This window comes from Radiomyces spectabilis (genome assembly GCF_025331425.1).
Source record: "Radiomyces spectabilis strain NRRL 2753 chromosome Unknown BYT42scaffold_2, whole genome shotgun sequence".
Lineage (NCBI taxonomy): Eukaryota > Fungi > Mucoromycota > Mucoromycetes > Mucorales > Radiomycetaceae > Radiomyces > Radiomyces spectabilis.
The window spans coordinates 1,713,908-1,732,613 of record NW_026251927.1 but is presented as its reverse complement, the minus strand read 5'-3'; the positions used below and the strand labels follow the sequence as shown (position 1 = coordinate 1,732,613).

The window sequence follows — 18,706 nt, the reverse complement described above, 5'->3', positions numbered from 1 at the left end:
AGGCAACAACATGCTTATTGCTTCTATTTTTAAGCCTCAACCGACGCATTCAGAGATGCTGTGCATCACACAGTCTAGGAATGCGATGTCGAATCTTGGTTCGAACATGGTGTGTTTAAGGGGTTCGCAACTTTAAAAATCTTCCATATTTCGCACGTCAACGGAGAAATCTTTTTGCCCAGAAGAAAAAGGTTGAACTGATTGAGAATGATGCAAATGAATGGATAAGCATGAAAAAAAGAGGGGGAAGAGTACATGAAATTCAAAAGGTAAAATTACGGTGAATCTTCTTTACTTGGCAAGAATGACACGATCTTTACCAGCAAGATCTTGCCATACCTCGATATCGGTAAAATGATGTGATTTTAAAGTGGCTGCCAAGGATTCGATCTGATGCGACCCGCCAATTTCCATAATCACACGAGGAATATTCCACTTTGGCTGTGTGAGCCGACTCGCTACATCGATGATTCTACGATGCACAGCGGTGCCGTTTTCGGCAGCATACAATGCTCGTTTATCCTCCCATTGTTTCACATCGGCATCCAAGTCACTGTACTCCTGTCCCGTGATATACGGTGGATTGGCAATCACACAATCGAAATCCCCTGTCACCGGCAACGGCTCGTCATAGATATCGCAGAGGTGAAACTGCACCTGATTTTGGATGCGCGATGCATGGACGGCGTAATTTTCCCGTGCCAAGACAATGGCGTCCGATGAGATATCCAGCGCACAAATCTCGACACTATTTTCCGGTAACTGCGAAGCCAAGGTCAACGCGATACAACCGGTGCCCGTGCACACATCCAGGATGCGAAGTGAACCTGCCGAAGGTTGCCAATTGGATCGTATCACCTCGCATAACCTCGATGCCCATTCTTCGGTCTCCCAACTATCCGAACCCACCCCACGCGTGTTAAAACTCGCTCGATAAATATACGAAAAAAGAGTCGACTTGATTTACCGAGGAATGAGCACGGGCGGTCTTGTGATGATGTCGAGTTCACAAAACGGTTGCGTACCTGAAAATTCCACGTTAGCATGGGGCAATGTAACAAAAGTGGCTGCCTAGGGTGGGACATTTTTACCTAGAATGTATTGCAACGGTTTATGAAGGTCGACCCGTTGACGAATGTAGTCTTCGAGTTGTTGTTCCTCTTTCGGTGTCAAAGGAGCATCGGAAGGCTCGGAGCGGTCCGCCTGTATCTTTTCCTTCAACCAGATCAACTGACGTTTTGCCAAGGAGACATCCCCGTCACAAGCTGGTAGTAATCGCTTGATCCATGCTGCTTGTTTCAATAACCGAGGGGGCATTCGTTTAATAGCAGGCCAGAAATCTAAGGTGAGTCTTGTGTCACAAAAGGCATGTATTTTTAGATGAGAGGACACACAAGCCACGAAACACAAAGGGATCTCGAACGGAGACGAAAATTTATCACCCCACATCCAACATCCCATAGCCGAACAACCTGTAGCCCAGGAAACCAATGTTTCCATCAATATCACCATTGCGCCTTTTTACAGTTAAAAAGTGGTGCCATACAACTTATTGCATAAGGTCTTTCTGACCGAATAATTGATTCGTGGACTCATCTCGTGGATTGACGCCATATTCTTACTGTGAGGAACCCACATCCCTTTTTCATTGGATCGTCGTCTCGGGCTGTTGCTAAAAAAAAAAAAAGAAAAAGGTGGGGTGAAAACCAGACACATCCGTTTTAAAGCCAGCTTTCTTTCATTGCCTTTCCTTTTTTCTATTCTACATTTCGTGCCTTTTTGCATTCCCGTCATGGCTACGCCCATCGCTGCCAGTAAGTGTTGCATTGCCCAGAATAAAAGTGAGAAATAATAACTAATAAAGATGGCACTATTACCATGACAGATTTACGTATTTGCTGTGTGGTATGTATTTATGCCGCCTGTCATTTTTTTCTTGGTGATATATTATCTCCTCAACCCGAAAATGTCGATGGGAATGGAGCGGTATAGAAAATGAAGGCTCACTCACTTGTGTAGATGGTAGGGTTGCCTGCTAGAGGCAAAACCTATATTTCGCAGAAAGGTACGAATAAAATAATCCCTGGAATATCTAGTCAATTCGCTGTGAATGGAGCTTTTTTTTTTCCTTCTTTTCCTTCAACACCCGTGGATCATTATTATTGTCTAAATGGGGTGAAATTTTTAGTGTGTCGCTATTTGACATGGCTCGGGATCAAGACCAAGGTGTTTAACGTTGGAAATTATCGACGTTTGCTTCACGGTGCCCATCAGCAGCATACATTTTTTGATCCACACAATCCTCAAGGAAAAGAACAGCGTCGGCAGGCCGCCCAGGAAGCGTTGACGGATCTCATTCGATGGTTCCATGAAGAGAACGGCATGGTCGGTATTTACGATGCGACCAATAGTACTTTGGAACGGCGCCAATGGCTGTATGAAGAATTGACAAAGGAGGATGTGCAAGTGTTCTTTATCGAATCCATTTGCCAAGATGAATCCATCATTCTCGCGAATATTAAAGACGTCAAATTATCATCACCTGATTATGCGGACGTCGATCCCGAAGAAGCAGCCAACGATTTCATGGCACGCATCGACCATTACAAAGAACAGTATCAAACCATCACTGAAACTGACTACAGCTACATCAAACTGATCAACGTCGGAAGCCAAGTCATTATCAATCTCGTCAAAGGATATCTGGAATCTCGCATTGTATATTATCTCATGAATTTACACGTCGCCCCACGTAAAATTTACATGAGTCGGGTAAGCCCATGAACATACAATTTTCGACGAGCCCAAGAATTCCGAGAAAAGTTAACGAATTTTATTTATTTATTTATTTCTGGTGTTCATTGCACATTGTAGCACGGTGAGTCGGCTTTTAATTTGGAAGGCAAAATTGGAGGGGATTCGGTGTTATCACCACGAGGACGTCTTTACGCTCAAAAGTTACCGGGGCTGATCAACGAGCATCTTGGCGACAAGGACCTGATCGTGTGGACTTCCTCCATGAAACGCACCATTGAAACCAGTGAACGGCTTCCATACCCCAAAATGCAAAGAAAGGCTCTCGATGAATTGGATGCCGGGGTCTGTGACGGAATGACCTATGAGGAAATCGAGGAAAAGTATCCCGAAGATTTTGCGAATCGTGACGAGGACAAGTTTAATTACCGTTACCGAGGTGGCGAGGTAAAGACGGTTCAGCACCATGGGGACCAATGGAGTGAATGGGATGGCTCACTTTGTGTTTTTTGTGCAATGATCTGATTTCTAGTCGTACCGAGACGTGGTGTTAAGATTGGAACCTGTGATCATGGATTTGGAGCGACAGGGCAACATTTTGATTATTGGTCATCAGGCCATTCTTCGTTGTATTTACGCTTACTTCATGGATTATAATCACGAGGATCTGCCTTACATCAAAATCCCGCTGCACACCGTGATTGAACTCACACCAAAAGCTTACGGGTGTGAAGAGAAACGATACAAAGGTGAAAGAAAATGCATCATGTTTGGCAAGTTTTTTTTTAGTCAGTGCTGGTGGTTAAATTTGCATGTGTTTAGTGGACATTGATGCCGTCGATACCCATCGTCCCAAGCCGGTTCACTCCAACTCTTTGCGTAAAAATAAATCGAGTGACCATTTGCAGGTCAAGACCAGCACGGCCGGAGCAAGCGGCGAAATTGTCAATGACTCGGCCACACCCATCCTTCCCATCAGTCCTCAGCTCTTCCCTCGACCACGCCATCCACCGACCTCTCCCCACGCCAACGGTTCCCACGGTCTGGACAACGATATGGCCACCCTCGATCTAGGTGCAGCAGCCATTCGCCCCGACCAATAAACTATTTTGATTTTTGAATGAATTGTGCGCTTGTGTGTCCGTGTGTGTGCGTGTGCGTATGTGCACTGTGAAATATTGGGAGAGTACTTTTGAGTGCGTGATTAAAGCCAGTGAGGCGGGGCCTGTTCATAGCCGTTGCCAAAAAATCAGAAATGGATATGGTTACTTGGCAGCTGTAAATGGACAGTTGCTATGATTCTATTTTACTGGCTTTATTGTACCATTTGCCGTAACGACTTGGTAAAAACTTGATGCAAGTTGACGATTATGAAAATATACGCTTTTGCCGATGGCAAGCCGCATAACGCCAGAGTGCCCACTGTTGCAATGCGGCTTGACTTTTTTTTTTTTTTTTTTTTTTTTTTTTTTTTTTGCCAAATGCGACTTTTGTTTTTGGGCAGTTTTTTTGCGCTGTGCCAAAATGGACAGAACTAAAAAAAAAAAAAAAAAAAAAAAGGCCCGAATAAATTAGACAACTTCGAACTCGTTTGACTTCACCTTGAAATCGCATCATGAGACGAGCACTCACAGCATTGAATTGCTTGTCAATCGCCATGCAGCGTTCACAAGCTATTCATTATCGTTGTTCACGCCCATTACTTCGTGTTCTGCCACCTACTTCCACGGTAGCATCGGCTACGCGTCTCTCATTACCGTCGTCGCACTATGCAACACAATTGCGTTACAGCTCGACAGCCCACAAGTACACCAATCGTTTAGTTTACGAAAAAAGCCCTTATCTTTTGGTACGTTTTTGTTCGTTGCGTCTCTTTTTTCATTGACAGAAAAAAAAGCTAACGCCAACTTTAGCAACACGGTAAGTCGATTCGACGGCTGGTTTAATTATTCAGTGGACTCCTGCTATTCATCGTCCTCTAATCGAAAACCACTGACATTTGTTAAAAACATGTCATTGTTCATTTTGCTCAATATCGACATTGTGACACAATAGCGCATAATCCCGTAATGTTTTTTCTGTTTTCTCGAAAAAATTTGGTCGCATGAAAAAAAAAGGACCATCCTTTTCCTTTTTTGGAGGCTGACCTGTTACTTGTTCTAGGTGGATTGGTATCCTTGGGGCGAGAAAGCGTTTGCCAAGGCAAAAGCGGAGAACAAGCCCATCTTTCTCAGTATCGGCTACAGTACATGCCAGTAAGTGGAACTGTTAGGACGACGTGGCAAAAGAAAAACTGACTTGGTGTTTCCACGTCTAGTTGGTGTCATGTCATGGAGCATGAATCTTTCGAGAACGAGGAAATAGCCAAAATTATGAACGACTCTTTCGTCAACGTCAAAGGTAGGCTATCTGCTCTCAGGAAAAAACTGTGTGTGAATACATCGTAGAATAACATGTTTTTGCGCGCTTAGTCGATCGGTAAAAAGATCACCAACCTATTTGTAAATGCTTGTCGGTCAAAAAATTCACATCACTGGTTGGTTGGTTTTTAGAGAAGAGAATCCCGGTGTGGACAAATTCTACATGACCTATGTTTTGTTAACAGCTGGTCGCGGGGGTTGGCCCATGTCGGTGTTTCTAACGCCGGATTTGGCGCCTTTCTTTGGTGCCACCTATTTCCCTCCCGAGGATCGTCAGGGCATGGCCGGGTTCAAAACGCTGCTTAAAAGAGTCGCAAGTACCTGGCTCACGTCTCCGGATAAGCTTCGTGATAATGGTGAAGAAACTGTTCGACAGTTGCGTGACTACATTGCGGTAATATGACAGGAATTGTTATGGCTCAGGAACCAGGCCTTTCATTGACAGTGGGGATATGTGTTTTGTTAGTCTGGCGCGTCTTCCAGTCCAGACGTAATACCTCCTACCGTGCCTCAAGATGCCTATAAAAACTATTCGGAAACATTTGATCAGGAGTATGGTGGTTTTGCTGAGGCGCCCAAGTTTCCGCAACCTGTTCAGCTCAATTTCCTACTCAATTATTACGGATATTTACCTCAGAAAGAAAGACACACGGACAATGCCAAGAAGGCCTTGGACATGGCACTTTTTACTTTGAAGGTACGTGCACTATTTTCTACAAGGATTGAATTTACTTAGCCAAAACGATTTCCTGTAGCGTATCGCAGCAGGCGGTATTCACGGTAAGTTGCTAATGCCACATATGCGGTGTAAGATGGTCATGTTCATACCCAGTTGCTTTGTAGACCATGTTGGCGGCGGATTCCACCGGTAAGCCCCGGGAGAATTTCTTTGCAATGTTCTGTTGTGCTCTAACAGCAGAGTGATCACAGATATAGTACCGATAAATACTGGCATGTGCCTCATTTCGAGAAAATGTTGTACGATCAAGCTCAACTTTTGTCGAGTTACTCGATGGCATACCAGATCACCAAAGATCCCGCTTTTGCCGAGACAGCCAAAGACATTGTGAACTATGTTACGCGCGATCTTCAACATCCGGAAGGCGGCTTTTACTCGGCCGAAGACGCCGACTCGCTTCCTACAAAGGACGCCAAGAAAAAGCTCGGTGAGCGTTACTTGCAATTTTTTTTGTTCCATTGGGAATATAATGCTTACGATTGGTTTCCACAGAGGGTGCGTTCTGTGTGTGGGAAGCTTCGGAATTGGAGTCCATCCTCGGTAAAGAAAATGCCGATATCTTTAGCCGACATTATGGGGTGCAGGAACATGGCAACGTCAATCCTATGCAGGATCCACACAACGAACTAGAGGGCAAGGTATGAAAGGGGTGTGCCACCATGTGTGAAAATAAACTCACCTCTTGCAATAGAACGTGTTAACTGAAGAGTATAGTCTGGATGAAAGTGCCAAAGCTGCCAATACCACCCCTGAAAAAATTGCACATATCTTGGAAGACTGCAGAAACAAGTTATGGAAACATCGTCAGCAAGCTCGACCAAAACCCCATCTTGATGATAAGGTATAACCTTGTTCCTGTGTATGGGAGTTCTTGGTCCTAACGCGCTCTCTTTTTTCTTTGTAGATTTTGACCTCATGGAATGGTAAATTTCAAAACTCACTAACACGTTGTTCTTGTTTGGTTACTGATCTTGATTACTATAATTCTGCAATGACAATGCTGTAGGATTGATGATCTCGGGGTTAGCTCAAGCTGGCGTAGCATTAAACGATCCGACAATGCTTACTGCTGCGACAAATGCCGCCTCTTTCATCATGAACCAGTTGTATGATAAGGAAACGAACATCTTGTTACGTAGTTACAGAGAAGGACCATCCTCCATTGAAGGCTTTTTGGATGACTACAGGTAAAATCTTTATAGTGTTGTTATAGCGAAGCGTTGATTTCATATGACTTACGTGACGATGGATCAGCTTTATGACCCAAGCTCTCATCGATCTTTATGAAGCTACTTTTGATGAAAAATGGATCCAGTGGGCCTATGACTTGCAGGAGAAGCAGAATGAATTGTTCTATGATGAAGACCACGGTGGATACTTCAGCGTGCAAGAAAAAGATAAAAGTATTCTCGTTCGCTTGAAAGAAGGTAAATTCACTAGGGTCGTCCATCATCTGACGTTCAGGAACTGAAAAAGTTGAAATAGAACAAGATGGCGCAGAGCCTTCACCGTGAGTAGAAAAACAAGATCACCTCATGTTGCGCTACCAGTTAACGTATCACGATTTTTATTTTGTAGTAATGGTGTGTCTCTCAAGAATTTGATTCGTTTAGGCACCTTGTTGGAGGATCAATCGTATGTGACCAAGGCGCAGGACACACTGGCCGCTTTTAATGTGGCGGTCACCAGGTTTCCGTACGCTGTACCATCTTTGGTGACCGATTTTCAGCTCATGACACACGGTACCAAACAGGTAGATTATCCTCTCTTTCATCAAGCCAAACACGGTGAAAAATAGGAGTATTCAGCTGACATGCGTTCGTTTATAGATTGTCCTTGCTGGTTCATCGCAGGATAAGAACATGAAAACGTTTGAAAAACTGGTTTCCCAAGTCTTTATGCCCAACAAGATCATTGCCAAGGCTCAGAAAGGAGGTTTTTTAAGCGAAAAGAACGCAACCATTGCTCAAATTGCGAATAATCAAGACAGTAACAAACCTCGAGCTTACGTTTGCCAAAACTTCACCTGTGGTCTTCCCATCGACAATGTGGACCAGCTTAGAAAAGAAATCACATACTAACGCCAGTTGTTCCAAAAAAACATCGCTCCACTTGATCAACTGAATAAAAACAAAAGCAAGATGCCCAAGAAACGTGCATGTCGTGTCAAACAAAAAAGTACAGTTTAATTGAAAAATTCTGGATAATTTTTTTTTTTTTTTTTTTTTTTTTTTACAAATCGAATTAAAAAAAGAGGCAAGGTAATGTTATTTTAAGGAATCAAAAGACAGCAAACCAACAAAGACATACAAAAAAAAAGATGGATGCATTAGACAAGCCACACTTACTCTTTCTTGTTTTTCACATACAAAAAAACTGTTTTCACCATACTGTGGGAGCCGCCACCATACACCGCCGAGGCATGGGCTTTGTTCGTCAGTTTTAAACTACACAGTAGAAGCACACAAAGCAAGTGAGTGATTCGGCATAACATTCAAAAAGTAAGGAAAACACTTGAGCACAAATACATTACCTAAGTTTCATTGTTGTCGTCAAAAAAAAAAGAGATTTTTGGTGCACAGCTACAACATAATATACACGGTTGGATCGCTGACAATTGTGATAATCTTTTGTGTATACATATTCAGATCGTCACGCGAGTAAAGAATAGAAAAAAGTGATAGAATACAGGATGTGTTTGCGATGGAGAGCGCATGTGTGTATTCAATTGGTTTCATTTGGCAAAATAAAAGTAGATGTGCGATGAAGAAAGAAAAAAAATGGGTTGGAAAAATGCGCCGTCTTTATAGCCTGCAACTATCCTGATAGATGGAAGCGCCGGCCTTTTCTGCCCAAGGTTTGTACAAGTCAATACATCCCGTCCGAAAGAGTTTTACACTGCTGATATGACTCGTATTGGCGTGTTGACACAGCAACTTGTTCCATTCTTGCTGACCGCTTTACCGCCTGTGATTTTCCGTGGATGCACAATTCGACAACGGCAAAGCGGGCACAGCAGCGATGTGTGTGCCTCGTTTGTAATAAGCACAATACCTTGTTGCGCGAAAAATCTTCGATGCTTTGCCACCATATTTTAAATGACATGTGATTCTTGTGCCGACCTCAGTGCCAGCGTGTCCGATGGCCCTGATGAGGGTCATCGGTTTGTAATGCCGGTTCTCCTTGGTGACCAGGAGTCTCCACATCTGGTTATCATACCACAAGGCCCATCGCCGGTGCCTGTGGATCCAAATTTGGCCGTAAAGTTTTTGCAGACTGAAGCCTTGGGCCCGGGCTTGGGCGTACCGTCCCAGGAAATCTGTGACATTCTTCGCCAGGCAAAGACTGTTGTTGGCGAGAACGGCTCCAGCAGCTGTGGCCTCTTTCCCGGCAGCAGTGTTCTAAACCACCCCAGAAAATAAGTATTTACATGGTTGTTCTTCAGTTACATTCTCTTGATTGGCATACCTTCTTTCGATTTCCAAAGTTTTCTTGGAGAAGTGGCACTGGCCTGTTCCCCAGTGTAGGTCCTTTGCCGTGATTGTGGTAGGTGCAGGTAGCTTGACCCAGTCGCCATTCTTGATTGCTTTTAACTGCTCAACTGAATGCGCAACAGTCGTCGCCAGGGTCACCATACCGTAATTGGTACCGGTCAGTATTACATGATCCAGATCCAAATTTAGAGTGACATATCGGGGGTCCTCCTCTACTCTTGATATTCCTACGGGAATCGAAGGCGGCGGCGCAGGTGGAGGATCTTTTTTCTTTGGGGCCTTTTGTGTGCTCTTGTCGATCGCCTACATTCACCAGATACACAAGTTACGGTCAATTGAAAAAAAAAGAAAATGAAAACGTCATAACGACATAACGGCATACCTTTATCAACGTATACTTTACTTTACGAGCTTCGGATAAGGCATCCAGAGCAGAATGGTGTGCACGCATGGCAGTCTTCTTGTTGGCATTTCATCTCCCTTTCGGTCTCCTTGTAACAAATTTCTTCAAGTCAGCATGAATTTCTTGGCCGTTGTCATGGTTGCTATACGCTTCAATAAAATCCGTGCATTTTCGGACGTATCGATGTATATGCGGTTGATCCGCGGCTTTATCCAGGAGATTGGAATATGGGCTTTCAAAGACTTGAAAGAATAATCACAACGGAGCCGTGCTTCCCTCTTGGCTGCTCACCGGTAACGCTCTATCCAGTTACACTCGCAGTGGAGTTTAAGATACAGCTCGAAAACGTGCCCTGTATCTTCTACCACTTCCTGCAAAGCGGATTTTGATCGCGGGAACGGGATGACTGTCGGATGCATCCCGGATGAAGAGCTTCAAACAGTGGAATAGCATCTTCCTTCGATTGCTCAACCATATGGGTAAGGCGTCCACCATCCGTCTCTAGCAGTGCCAGCCTTGAAGTACCTTCTTAGTCCATCTCCGGTCTTCATCGTTCCATGGCAAGGGCACTGGAACTCGCTCACCATGATCGACATCCCTGGTCCTTTCTTTCGAATGACAGTTTTGCCAGACGCAAGCCACATGTCCGTCTTCCCATCGTTCGCGTAGAAAGTGCTTTCATCATGGGTTACCAACACAATTTTCTTGACCCCATCTGGCAGAACTGGTGCCAGAACCTCGTCCTCTTCATCACCGGCAAAGAAATCCTACGTTGCACGTATGTGACCATGCGTCTCGACCATTCGTTTCTGTAGGCCACATCATCTTCGCGTTCATGGCCATCGAAATATATGTCGCGTTTGTTTTTCTTGTACGCGTATCCCCAGTCAAGCAGGTATCGTCCAATTGTCGTCAAGCTGATGGATCCAGTCACCCCAAGAACAGAAGGCATGATTTCTTCATCAATATATTGTTTGATCGTTGGGATTGAGCGTTGTCGTTGTTCTGGTTTCGTTTTTGGATCATCGTCAAAATTTTCATCTTGACATCTGAGTCGTCGAGAAAGGACTGTCTCTTACTGTGACAACCCTGACGATGAGGGGTGAGAAACCCATTTTCCAAGGACTGCTTAGCCCACAACGTTATGATCTTAGGTCGATATTGCTTTGAATGATCGGGCCACGTAAGAGAAGCAGCGATGTTTGATGCTTCTCCTTTATTCTGTCCGTCCAACCGTTGGCAAAAGTACTGGTAAACTGAGGAATAGCGGTAGTACTGATAAAGTGTGTTCTTGTTCGTAGCTGAATTCATATTCGGCGTCACAAAAGGTTTAATTGCTTTCATTGCTTCTTTGATTTAAAACCTCCTGTTTTGTTAGCGGCAAGTCAATTGTCACATTGGGCAGCTGGAACGGGAAGTTATAATTCCTTGAAAATTCCGGGGGTTAGAAATGCGGGGCATCATAGAGTTGATACGCCGTTATCGCGTTAGACTTTGTCTGACGAACGTCACTCAATGCAAGAGTATGACATCCCAGTAGCAGGCGACATCATACATGGATGTACGGCTTGTTAATCACACTGTCCATCAAATATATCACTGCATTTTCCGCTTTTCTTTGAGAAATAATTTTTTTTTTCAAATTCCCATAGTGACTTTTGGAAAGGATTATACGTGAGAGATCGATCGATCGGGATGTCTTTATTCAAAATGTTCTTATATTGGCTGATCGGGTACGCAGGGGCACACAATTTTGATAGGGAAGTCGCGTTTTATCGCATCCAGCACCGTTCAATATGCAGCGCAAAAGGTAAAGTCACTTAACAAACAATAACAATATGCTAATTTCCATCATGCGCTTAGCATCGGCTGCGAGGCTATATGGCAGAAGAGGTGGCGGACGAAGTCGAAAGCAGGCGCGTGAAACGACAATGTCCGGGCGGCCCGTCCAGGGGGTACCATCTTGACGGTGACGACGAGGGTGACGGTGAGGGTGATGATGAAGAAGACGGTAACGATGGCATTTGGTGCGCCTGGAAAAAGCTTTTCAAGAATTTGAAAGAATCTATTGCTCTTCCGCCATTGAGGTAACCTAACCCTTTTGCGTTGCCAATGGTTTTGTACCAAATTGCTTATTATCTTAGCCCGGAATGCCATGACATAATCTGGTGTGGTAGACAGGTCCATCGACGACCTATGTATCCAATTCAGCTCTATTCTCAGCTGAACAACGAACTTGCCACTATCACTTTACAGCCCGTCGATCCTTGTTTTCACACATCATTATCCCAAGTAGTAGATGCGGTAAGTGGACACAGGTTGCCGATGTTTTTTTCAGAATAAGGCACTCATTTTGCTATGGTGACAGGCGGACGGCGAAACATTTTCAAATGCAGTTCAAATTTTTCGAAGCCGCGGGACAGCTTTAATGCAAAAGCAAACACTCATCAGCAAAAGTTCTTGAGATTTTGTAGGTGTCATAAAATTAAGGTTTTGGCAGACGACATTTAACCACATTTTATATAGTCTGAATCTCTATGAAGGCGCAGGGGAGACATTGTCCGCTTCTGAAAATTGCTTACGCTTTTATGTTGTCGATCCTCTGTTACAAGCGTGCAATAGATATCTGGAGCAACAAGGACATAAAGTCCTATTTTTCCCGGGCGAAATAGAACTGACAGCAATGACGAAACAACTGCGTTCACAAGGAATCGTGGACGGACGCCTGAAGTACAACGCCGACGGAAAGATCCAGTTACGTGGCAATGGACTTGAGTTACTGCTGTCAGAAGTCTCGTCGTCATATGGCATCAATGACAAAGGCAAAACCAGCTTCGATCATTACAAGGCCATGTTTGGTTTATTGGCGATGCTTCGTACTATTGCTGCTCATCATCAATATGCTGAATTTGCGACGTTCAGCAAGTTCAAAGTTCATTTTATCCATACACACAGTAAGTAAAATTCAGATTGGCCTCGTATATGTCTGGATAACATTTTAACAACTTCGTAGATCGTGCCATTCGCCACTGGACAATGTTTACTCCTGAACCTGGCTTATATGTGATGAACAAGGAACAAAAAGTCGATATTGTCGCAGATTTTGAGCAAAAGGAGACAGCAATTGTCCCACTCATTAATTTTACGAATACATTGGCGGTATGTGGTTCTTCTGTTTCTAACGTCAGTGATTTGAGATAAAGCAACTGGCTCGCAGAAACACCAGGTTTCTTTGGTGGACACCGTGGACGTGCTGTCCACGCTTGCAGAAGAACATGGTGAAGTCATGAAGGACACCAGATTTGAAACTCAGAGGAGACGACCATCCTTGTTGCAACACATCCGACCGGTGATTGTACGCCTCAATGAGAGCAAACACACAACTGACATCGCCGATGATGGCCCGAAGAGCCCGGTCTATATCCCTAACCATTAATCCCCCCCCGTATGTATGCATTTATGTTGCTTGTCACTCGTCGGCTTTCTTAAACACTCAAATGGTTTTGTCTTTTTAGACCATTTCACTTCATTTCATTCCATTCATCAGAAACACCGACACCATCATCTTCCTGTCCTTTTATTTGCCAGCGTCTGCATCCTCGATTTTATGTCAATAATTTCAATTACGTCCATCCACATGTGACACTCTAATGAAGCATACACATGTTTTGCATTAAAAAGTAGTTGCCCGGCGACAAGGGATAACAAGTACATACAAAATAAAAAGGCCCAGATAGGAAAAGCTGTGGTGCCATGGGCGCCATAACAACAGTGCAAACCTCTATCGACTAAAAAAGAAAAAAAAAAAAAAAAAAAAGGAAGTCAGTCAACTGCACGTTAACCCAATTCGATGAATTCTGAACGTGCAAGAAGAGGATGGCAACTTCCCACTCCCAGCTGGAGACAACTATAACTAGTTATCTAAGCAGCCAGCGAATTTCTCCGACGTATGGCAGGGTTCAACCGTGCCAACCTCCCCACAAAAATCTAGTGCGGCTCCCACTCCCAGCTGGAGATAACTATTAACTAGTCATCAAGGCAGCCGGCGAATTTCTCCAACGTATGGCAGGGTTCATGTGCCTAGATTTTGTGGTTTCTTGCACGATTACCTTCAACGTATCTTCAAAGACCATTCACACGCAATGGAGCTGGCGAAAGTTGTCGTGAACAAAACGGAAAGAAGCGCAATTCTTCAGATGACGTGAGAAAATTTCGTCCGGTCAAATTCGACGTGCATATAAGTTATACCTACCACAGTTCCTTTTTTCCATTCAAAAGGTAGTTGCTCGGCGACAAGGGATAACAGTACAATACAAGGCCCAGATAGGAAAAGCTGTGGTGCCATGGGCGCCATGCCAACAGTGCAAACCTCTACCGACCAAAAAAGAAAAAAAAAAAAAAAAAAAAAAAAGGAAGTCAGTCAACTGCACGTTAACCCAATTCGATGAATTCTGAACGTGCAAGAAGAGGATGGCAACTTCCCACTCCCAGCTGGAGACAACTATAACTAGTTATCTAAGCAGCCAGCGAATTTCTCCGACGTATGGCAGGGTTCAACCGTGCCAACCTCCCCACAAAAATCTAGTGCGGCTCCCACTCCCAGCTGGAGATAACTATTAACTAGTCATCAAGGCAGCCGGCGAATTTCTCCAACGTATGGCAGGGTTCATGTGCCTAGATTTTGTGGTTTCTTGCACGATTACCTTCAACGTATCTTCAAAGACCATTCACACGCAATGGAGCTGGCGAAAGTTGTCGTGAACAAAACGGAAAGAAGCGCAATTCTTCAGATGACGTGAGAAAATTTCGTCCGGTCAAATTCGACGTGCATATAAGTTATACCTACCACAGTTCCTTTTTTCCATTCAAAAGGTAGTTGCTCGGCGACAAGGGATAACAGTACAATACAAGGCCCAGATAGGAAAAGCTGTGGTGCCATGGGCGCCATGCCAACAGTGCAAACCTCTACCGACCAAAAAAGAAAAAAAAAAAAAAAAAAAAAAAAGGAAGTCAGTCAACTGCACGTTAACCCAATTCGATGAATTCTGAACGTGCAAGAAGAGGATGGCAACTTCCCACTCCCAGCTGGAGACAACTATAACTAGTTATCTAAGCAGCCAGCGAATTTCTCCGACGTATGGCAGGGTTCAACCGTGCCAACCTCCCCACAAAAATCTAGTGCGGCTCCCACTCCCAGCTGGAGATAACTATTAACTAGTCATCAAGGCAGCCGGCGAATTTCTCCAACGTATGGCAGGGTTCATGTGCCTAGATTTTGTGGTTTCTTGCACGATTACCTTCAACATATCTTCAAAGACCATTCACACGCAATGGAGCTGGCGAAAGTTGTTGTAAAGAAAGAAAAAGACGGAAAATTGCGCAGACCGCAAGGCCAAGTCGGGGGATGACGGCGTTCTGTTATGACGCGAGAAAATCTGGTCCAATCAAATTCCGACATCCATTAGTTGTACAGTTTATTCACATCACCATGCGCCTCAAAACCAATGTTTGTTTTGACCGAAACCTGCTAAATAGATAGATTATGAACATTGTTCAAGAGCTCTCTAACATTATTTTACCTTGATCTTTTATTCCATCTTTATCTCTCAAAGAAGCTAGTTATCACACAAATTATTTTAGTCACTCAGCTTCAGAGCATATGCGACTTCAGTTTGCCCACTCTCCTCCTAAAATTTGTGTTTCGGTCTTCGTTCATCGCCAAGTTCAGAATAGTGCAGTAAATCGACATGCCCGCGTCCCCTAAGCAGCGTTGGACCGAACTTGACTTCAACGAATCTCTTACCTGCATGACGCTGTTTCTTAACTATGATTTTATGCAAATTTCATTGACCCGGAAGTCATATGAGTGGAAAAGCAATTGTCTGCTGAGATAGAACATTTATATCAAGAGATACATGTCGCTCAAGATTCATTATAAACAAATTTGTATTTTTGTTCCGTTCTCAATGCCTTCAATGACCGCATAGTTGCTGCTTTGGCACCTGGTCGCTATATGTGCATTGATGGGTCCATGAGTTCAATCGTTTGACGCAAGTATGCGAAACCTGAAGAAGGTTTCTAGGAAACCATCAGCCATTTAGGTTAAAAATATAAGTGCATTGCCAACAATGCCACCCGGTGTAAAAATATTATACAGCTGCAGATGTAAGTGATTACCTGCCGAAGAAGTTTAATGGCACGTAAAGAAAACTTGTAGAGACAGTTATGGGTTTGTGTGGACCCTACTTCCATTCAGGAAGGAACAATAATTGCTGATTATTGATTGGGCAATCCGTCCTTCGTCAATACGAGCGAGCAAAGTCCCTTTAATACCTGGCCATACAAATTGTTCTTCTGCTGCTTTCCAATGATAAAGCAGCCTTTTCCTTTTTCTTGCTGCTTCTTTCTTTCTGTTCCTTTTACTCGTTACTTATTCCAGAACTTCGTAGTCGTCTGCTAATACGTTTGAATATACTAATATAATTTTGATGGAAATTACTATTCTGAATTCGCAAGTACAGTATCTGGGACTGCCAGTCGCTGGAGTTCTGCATGTCATACGATGACGTTTTGCGTCACCATATCTCATTTTCTTAAACCACAGGTGACCTACTACGTGGCCAATACGTACGCATGATTGAAGACTAAACCCACATTTCCGTGCTATTTCCGGTGAGGAACCGTTAGTCAATGGACCGACAGATGGAAGAAGGGAAACCCAATGTACAAGAGTAGAAATAGCATATAAGATTCGGCAATACAATACAGTACAGGAAAAATCATTCTTGACAGCTTGAAATGTACTTTTAAGAGACTTATGCATAATTCTTACGTGGATAGCAGGTTTGGATTGAGAAACCCGCGTGGAACTATAATAACTGCAATCCTATTTTCGACTTTGATAGTGTCGTCAGTAATCCCCTACATAAGTTTCATGCAAATGCATTTGTGACCGGGATCGTAAGAGCATTTGTTTTGCCTCGTTCTAATTACAGAAGCCGTCGAGTTTGCAGCATTTTCGATACTGTTATATGTCGAGGTTTTGCCGTTGCATGGTGAATCGTGAATGATCCACATGATTTACTATTGAAAGGCCGCAGTGATTGTGATTTCAATATCTCGCATGAAAAGTCGTCATCCTCCCCTTCATCCTTTTTTTTTTTTTTTTCTTCGCCACGTCTCGTCGAAAATGATTATTGGTACTATACAAATTTACTAAAATATGTTCAGAATGGACTAAATGCTTGTTAGTAGGAAGTAACGAGCGAGATATTTGTTTCCGAGCGAATGCTCTAGCGATGAAAACAAGTAATGGACAAGTTCCCAATTCAAAAAGGTTATCAGCTTCCCTAAAATCTTCTAGGTTCCGATAAATAGGGCACAGCCAACCCATTCAATATTCATAGTCCTTTACAACTATTGCATCTGGTGGCACAAGCGCCACAAGGATTGATACCCATCACTCTCCGGTCATCTATCTTCCAGCGTCAAGCCGTTACACAATATAACGCAACAAGGAATCAACCAAAGCACCATCTGCAATTCCTAAAATCAGCCGGCGGTTCCTACCAGTATGACTAGCGCTCATCAAACAATTAGGCCCGTTCTGCCATCGTCATATGCGTTGCTTCATGAAATATTTTAAAAGCGCAATCAATGTGGGTTCCCTCCCATTGTTATACGTATCTTTGCGAGAGACTGATAGTGTTGTAATAATGTAGGTTGTACAAACGGAAAGACGTCAATGGGATGCGTGTAAATGTCCTTAAAAATTGGGATTGCCAACCGACACCGGGTTTTTTATAGCGCAGGCTGAATATGAACAATGTCTGGTTAAAGAGCGGACGTCGAAATCATCTTTCAGGTATGGCAAACCTAGCAAACAATCGGATTTGTTGCACAGCTCTGGTTGCCTTTTGGTACTTATTTCACATCGTTACTACGCCCAACGGCAAACCGCCATATTTAGCAAATACCTACACCAGTGCAATACGTGAATCACTTGTACTTCCAGGTAACTATGTTTTATCAGTGTTTATGCAGAATTACGTGCTTAGGTCAATTCTTCGTTGCAGAATTCTTCGAGTCGGAAGCGCCTTGCGAATGGAACGCGATTGCCTATCTAACTCAATTAGTGCAAAAAAACCCGACAATTCCCAGTCGCAGCGGGAATAAGGCGCTTTATGATGATCTCGAATTGATTCGTAATCATGTTGTCCCGGGAACAGCTTCAGATTCGACCTTGAGGCAAATAGAGATCTCCATGAAGGTAAAAAGAAGTGCAGACTCAAAATAAGAAAGCTGCCTTAGTAACGGTGCCTTAACAGACAAGAAAATCCAAGGACCTTATTTCGGATTTCTGGAAGTCGTCGCGTTTTATCGCATCCAGCACTGTTCAATGTGCAGCACAAAAGGTAAAGACACACAAACAATAACAATATGCTTATTTCCATCATGCGCTTAGTACCGATTGCGAGGCCCAATATAGAAGAGAATGGCTAATGAAGTCGAAAGTTAGGCGCTTGAAACGACAATGTACGGGCGGCCCATCAAGGGGGCATCATCTCGACGGTGACGACGAGGGTGATGATGAAGAAGACGGTGACGATGACATTTAGTGCGCATGGAAAAAGCTTTTCAAGAGCTTGCAAGAATCTATTGTTCTTTCACCACTAAGGTAACCTAAGCCTTTTGCATTGTCCGATGGTTTTGTACCAAATTGTTTATAATTTTAGCCCGGAATGCCATGACATAATCTGGTGCGGTAAACAGTTCCATCGACGACCTATGTATCCAATTAGCAAAGCTGAACAGCGAAGTTGCCACTATTACCCTTACAGCCCGTCGATCCTTATTTTCACACATCCTTATCCGAAGCGGTAGATGCGGTAAGTGG

The 18,706-nt window shown here is 43.7% G+C and overlaps 7 protein-coding genes across 7 annotated transcripts; 5 read left to right on the top strand and 2 right to left on the bottom strand.

Moving 5' to 3' along the window:
• Window positions 1–291: 291 nt before the first annotated feature.
• Window positions 292–1,026, bottom strand: BYT42DRAFT_489095 (S-adenosyl-L-methionine-dependent methyltransferase; the record flags this gene model as incomplete). Its single annotated transcript, XM_051563914.1, has 2 exons — window positions 292–895; window positions 968–1,026. Coding segments are annotated over 2 exons (663 nt in total), but the record flags the coding sequence as incomplete, so codon positions are not given.
• A 767-nt stretch (window positions 1,027–1,793) lies between these two features.
• On the top strand, window positions 1,794–3,937 carry BYT42DRAFT_556743 (6-phosphofructo-2-kinase-domain-containing protein). Its single transcript, XM_051566816.1, has 6 exons — window positions 1,794–1,814; window positions 1,865–2,065; window positions 2,189–2,772; window positions 2,875–3,201; window positions 3,287–3,503; window positions 3,577–3,937. The coding sequence occupies exons 2-6, from the start codon at window positions 2,020–2,022 to the stop codon at window positions 3,855–3,857; spliced, it is 1,455 nt and encodes a 484-aa protein (XP_051427341.1). The 5' UTR covers window positions 1,794–1,814; window positions 1,865–2,019; the 3' UTR covers window positions 3,858–3,937.
• Window positions 3,938–4,293: 356 nt separating this feature from the next.
• BYT42DRAFT_556739 (spermatogenesis-associated protein 20) lies at window positions 4,294–8,080 on the top strand. Its single transcript, XM_051566815.1, has 19 exons — window positions 4,294–4,603; window positions 4,668–4,674; window positions 4,810–4,820; window positions 4,918–5,009; window positions 5,072–5,154; window positions 5,226–5,232; window positions 5,307–5,568; window positions 5,641–5,871; window positions 5,930–5,954; window positions 6,018–6,042; window positions 6,105–6,340; window positions 6,406–6,551; window positions 6,605–6,754; window positions 6,818–6,836; window positions 6,920–7,100; window positions 7,168–7,340; window positions 7,399–7,423; window positions 7,492–7,666; window positions 7,743–8,080. The coding sequence occupies exons 1-19, from the start codon at window positions 4,370–4,372 to the stop codon at window positions 7,992–7,994; spliced, it is 2,334 nt and encodes a 777-aa protein (XP_051427340.1). The 5' UTR covers window positions 4,294–4,369; the 3' UTR covers window positions 7,995–8,080.
• A 956-nt stretch (window positions 8,081–9,036) lies between these two features.
• BYT42DRAFT_542955 (uncharacterized protein) lies at window positions 9,037–9,858 on the bottom strand (the record flags this gene model as incomplete). Its single annotated transcript, XM_051565644.1, is given in 4 exon segments — window positions 9,037–9,119; window positions 9,133–9,314; window positions 9,382–9,710; window positions 9,811–9,858. The coding sequence occupies 4 exon segments, from the start codon at window positions 9,856–9,858 to the stop codon at window positions 9,037–9,039; spliced, it is 642 nt and encodes a 213-aa protein (XP_051427339.1).
• A 1,716-nt stretch (window positions 9,859–11,574) lies between these two features.
• BYT42DRAFT_192942 (uncharacterized protein) lies at window positions 11,575–12,412 on the top strand. Its single transcript, XM_051562471.1, has 4 exons — window positions 11,575–11,897; window positions 11,955–12,114; window positions 12,179–12,280; window positions 12,337–12,412. Exons 1-3 carry the CDS (start codon window positions 11,692–11,694, stop codon window positions 12,272–12,274), a joined length of 462 nt encoding a protein of 153 aa, XP_051427338.1. The 5' UTR covers window positions 11,575–11,691; the 3' UTR covers window positions 12,275–12,280; window positions 12,337–12,412.
• Window positions 12,413–12,493: 81 nt separating this feature from the next.
• On the top strand, window positions 12,494–13,246 carry BYT42DRAFT_490602 (uncharacterized protein; the record flags this gene model as incomplete). Its single annotated transcript, XM_051564012.1, has 3 exons — window positions 12,494–12,764; window positions 12,824–12,969; window positions 13,037–13,246. 3 exons carry the CDS (start codon window positions 12,494–12,496, stop codon window positions 13,244–13,246), a joined length of 627 nt encoding a protein of 208 aa, XP_051427337.1.
• Window positions 13,247–17,384: 4,138 nt separating this feature from the next.
• On the top strand, window positions 17,385–18,439 carry BYT42DRAFT_192869 (uncharacterized protein). The gene is made up of 6 exons (XM_051562470.1): window positions 17,385–17,468; window positions 17,532–17,674; window positions 17,780–17,824; window positions 17,886–18,079; window positions 18,138–18,224; window positions 18,329–18,439. The coding sequence occupies exons 2-6, from the start codon at window positions 17,629–17,631 to the stop codon at window positions 18,383–18,385; spliced, it is 429 nt and encodes a 142-aa protein (XP_051427336.1). The 5' UTR covers window positions 17,385–17,468; window positions 17,532–17,628; the 3' UTR covers window positions 18,386–18,439.
• Window positions 18,440–18,706: the final 267 nt, after the last annotated feature.

What these genes read in the sequence shown, in the direction of transcription:
- BYT42DRAFT_556743 (XM_051566816.1), top strand. Translation starts at nt 2,020, where the DNA reads ATGGTAGGGTTGCCTGCTAGAGGCAAAACCTATATTTCGCAGAAAG. An exon ending in GTAAAATTTACATGAGTCGG is followed by an intron (nt 2,773 to 2,874) that starts GTAAGCCCATGA and finishes TGCACATTGTAG; the next exon opens with CACGGTGAGTCGGCTTTTAA. An exon ending in TGAAGAGAAACGATACAAAG is followed by an intron (nt 3,504 to 3,576) that starts GTGAAAGAAAAT and finishes GCATGTGTTTAG; the next exon opens with TGGACATTGATGCCGTCGAT.
- BYT42DRAFT_556739 (XM_051566815.1), top strand. Translation starts at nt 4,370, where the DNA reads ATGAGACGAGCACTCACAGCATTGAATTGCTTGTCAATCGCCATGCAG. An exon ending in ATCGGCTACAGTACATGCCA is followed by an intron (nt 5,010 to 5,071) that starts GTAAGTGGAACT and finishes TTCCACGTCTAG; the next exon opens with TTGGTGTCATGTCATGGAGC. An exon ending in GGCTTTTTGGATGACTACAG is followed by an intron (nt 7,101 to 7,167) that starts GTAAAATCTTTA and finishes ACGATGGATCAG; the next exon opens with CTTTATGACCCAAGCTCTCA.
- BYT42DRAFT_192942 (XM_051562471.1), top strand. Translation starts at nt 11,692, where the DNA reads ATGGCAGAAGAGGTGGCGGACGAAGTCGAAAGCAGGCGCGTGAAACGA. An exon ending in ATTGCTCTTCCGCCATTGAG is followed by an intron (nt 11,898 to 11,954) that starts GTAACCTAACCC and finishes TTATTATCTTAG; the next exon opens with CCCGGAATGCCATGACATAA. An exon ending in TATCCCAAGTAGTAGATGCG is followed by an intron (nt 12,115 to 12,178) that starts GTAAGTGGACAC and finishes CTATGGTGACAG; the next exon opens with GCGGACGGCGAAACATTTTC.
- BYT42DRAFT_192869 (XM_051562470.1), top strand. Translation starts at nt 17,629, where the DNA reads ATGAACAATGTCTGGTTAAAGAGCGGACGTCGAAATCATCTTTCAG. An exon ending in AAATAGAGATCTCCATGAAG is followed by an intron (nt 18,080 to 18,137) that starts GTAAAAAGAAGT and finishes GTGCCTTAACAG; the next exon opens with ACAAGAAAATCCAAGGACCT. An exon ending in TTCAATGTGCAGCACAAAAG is followed by an intron (nt 18,225 to 18,328) that starts GTAAAGACACAC and finishes GTCGAAAGTTAG; the next exon opens with GCGCTTGAAACGACAATGTA.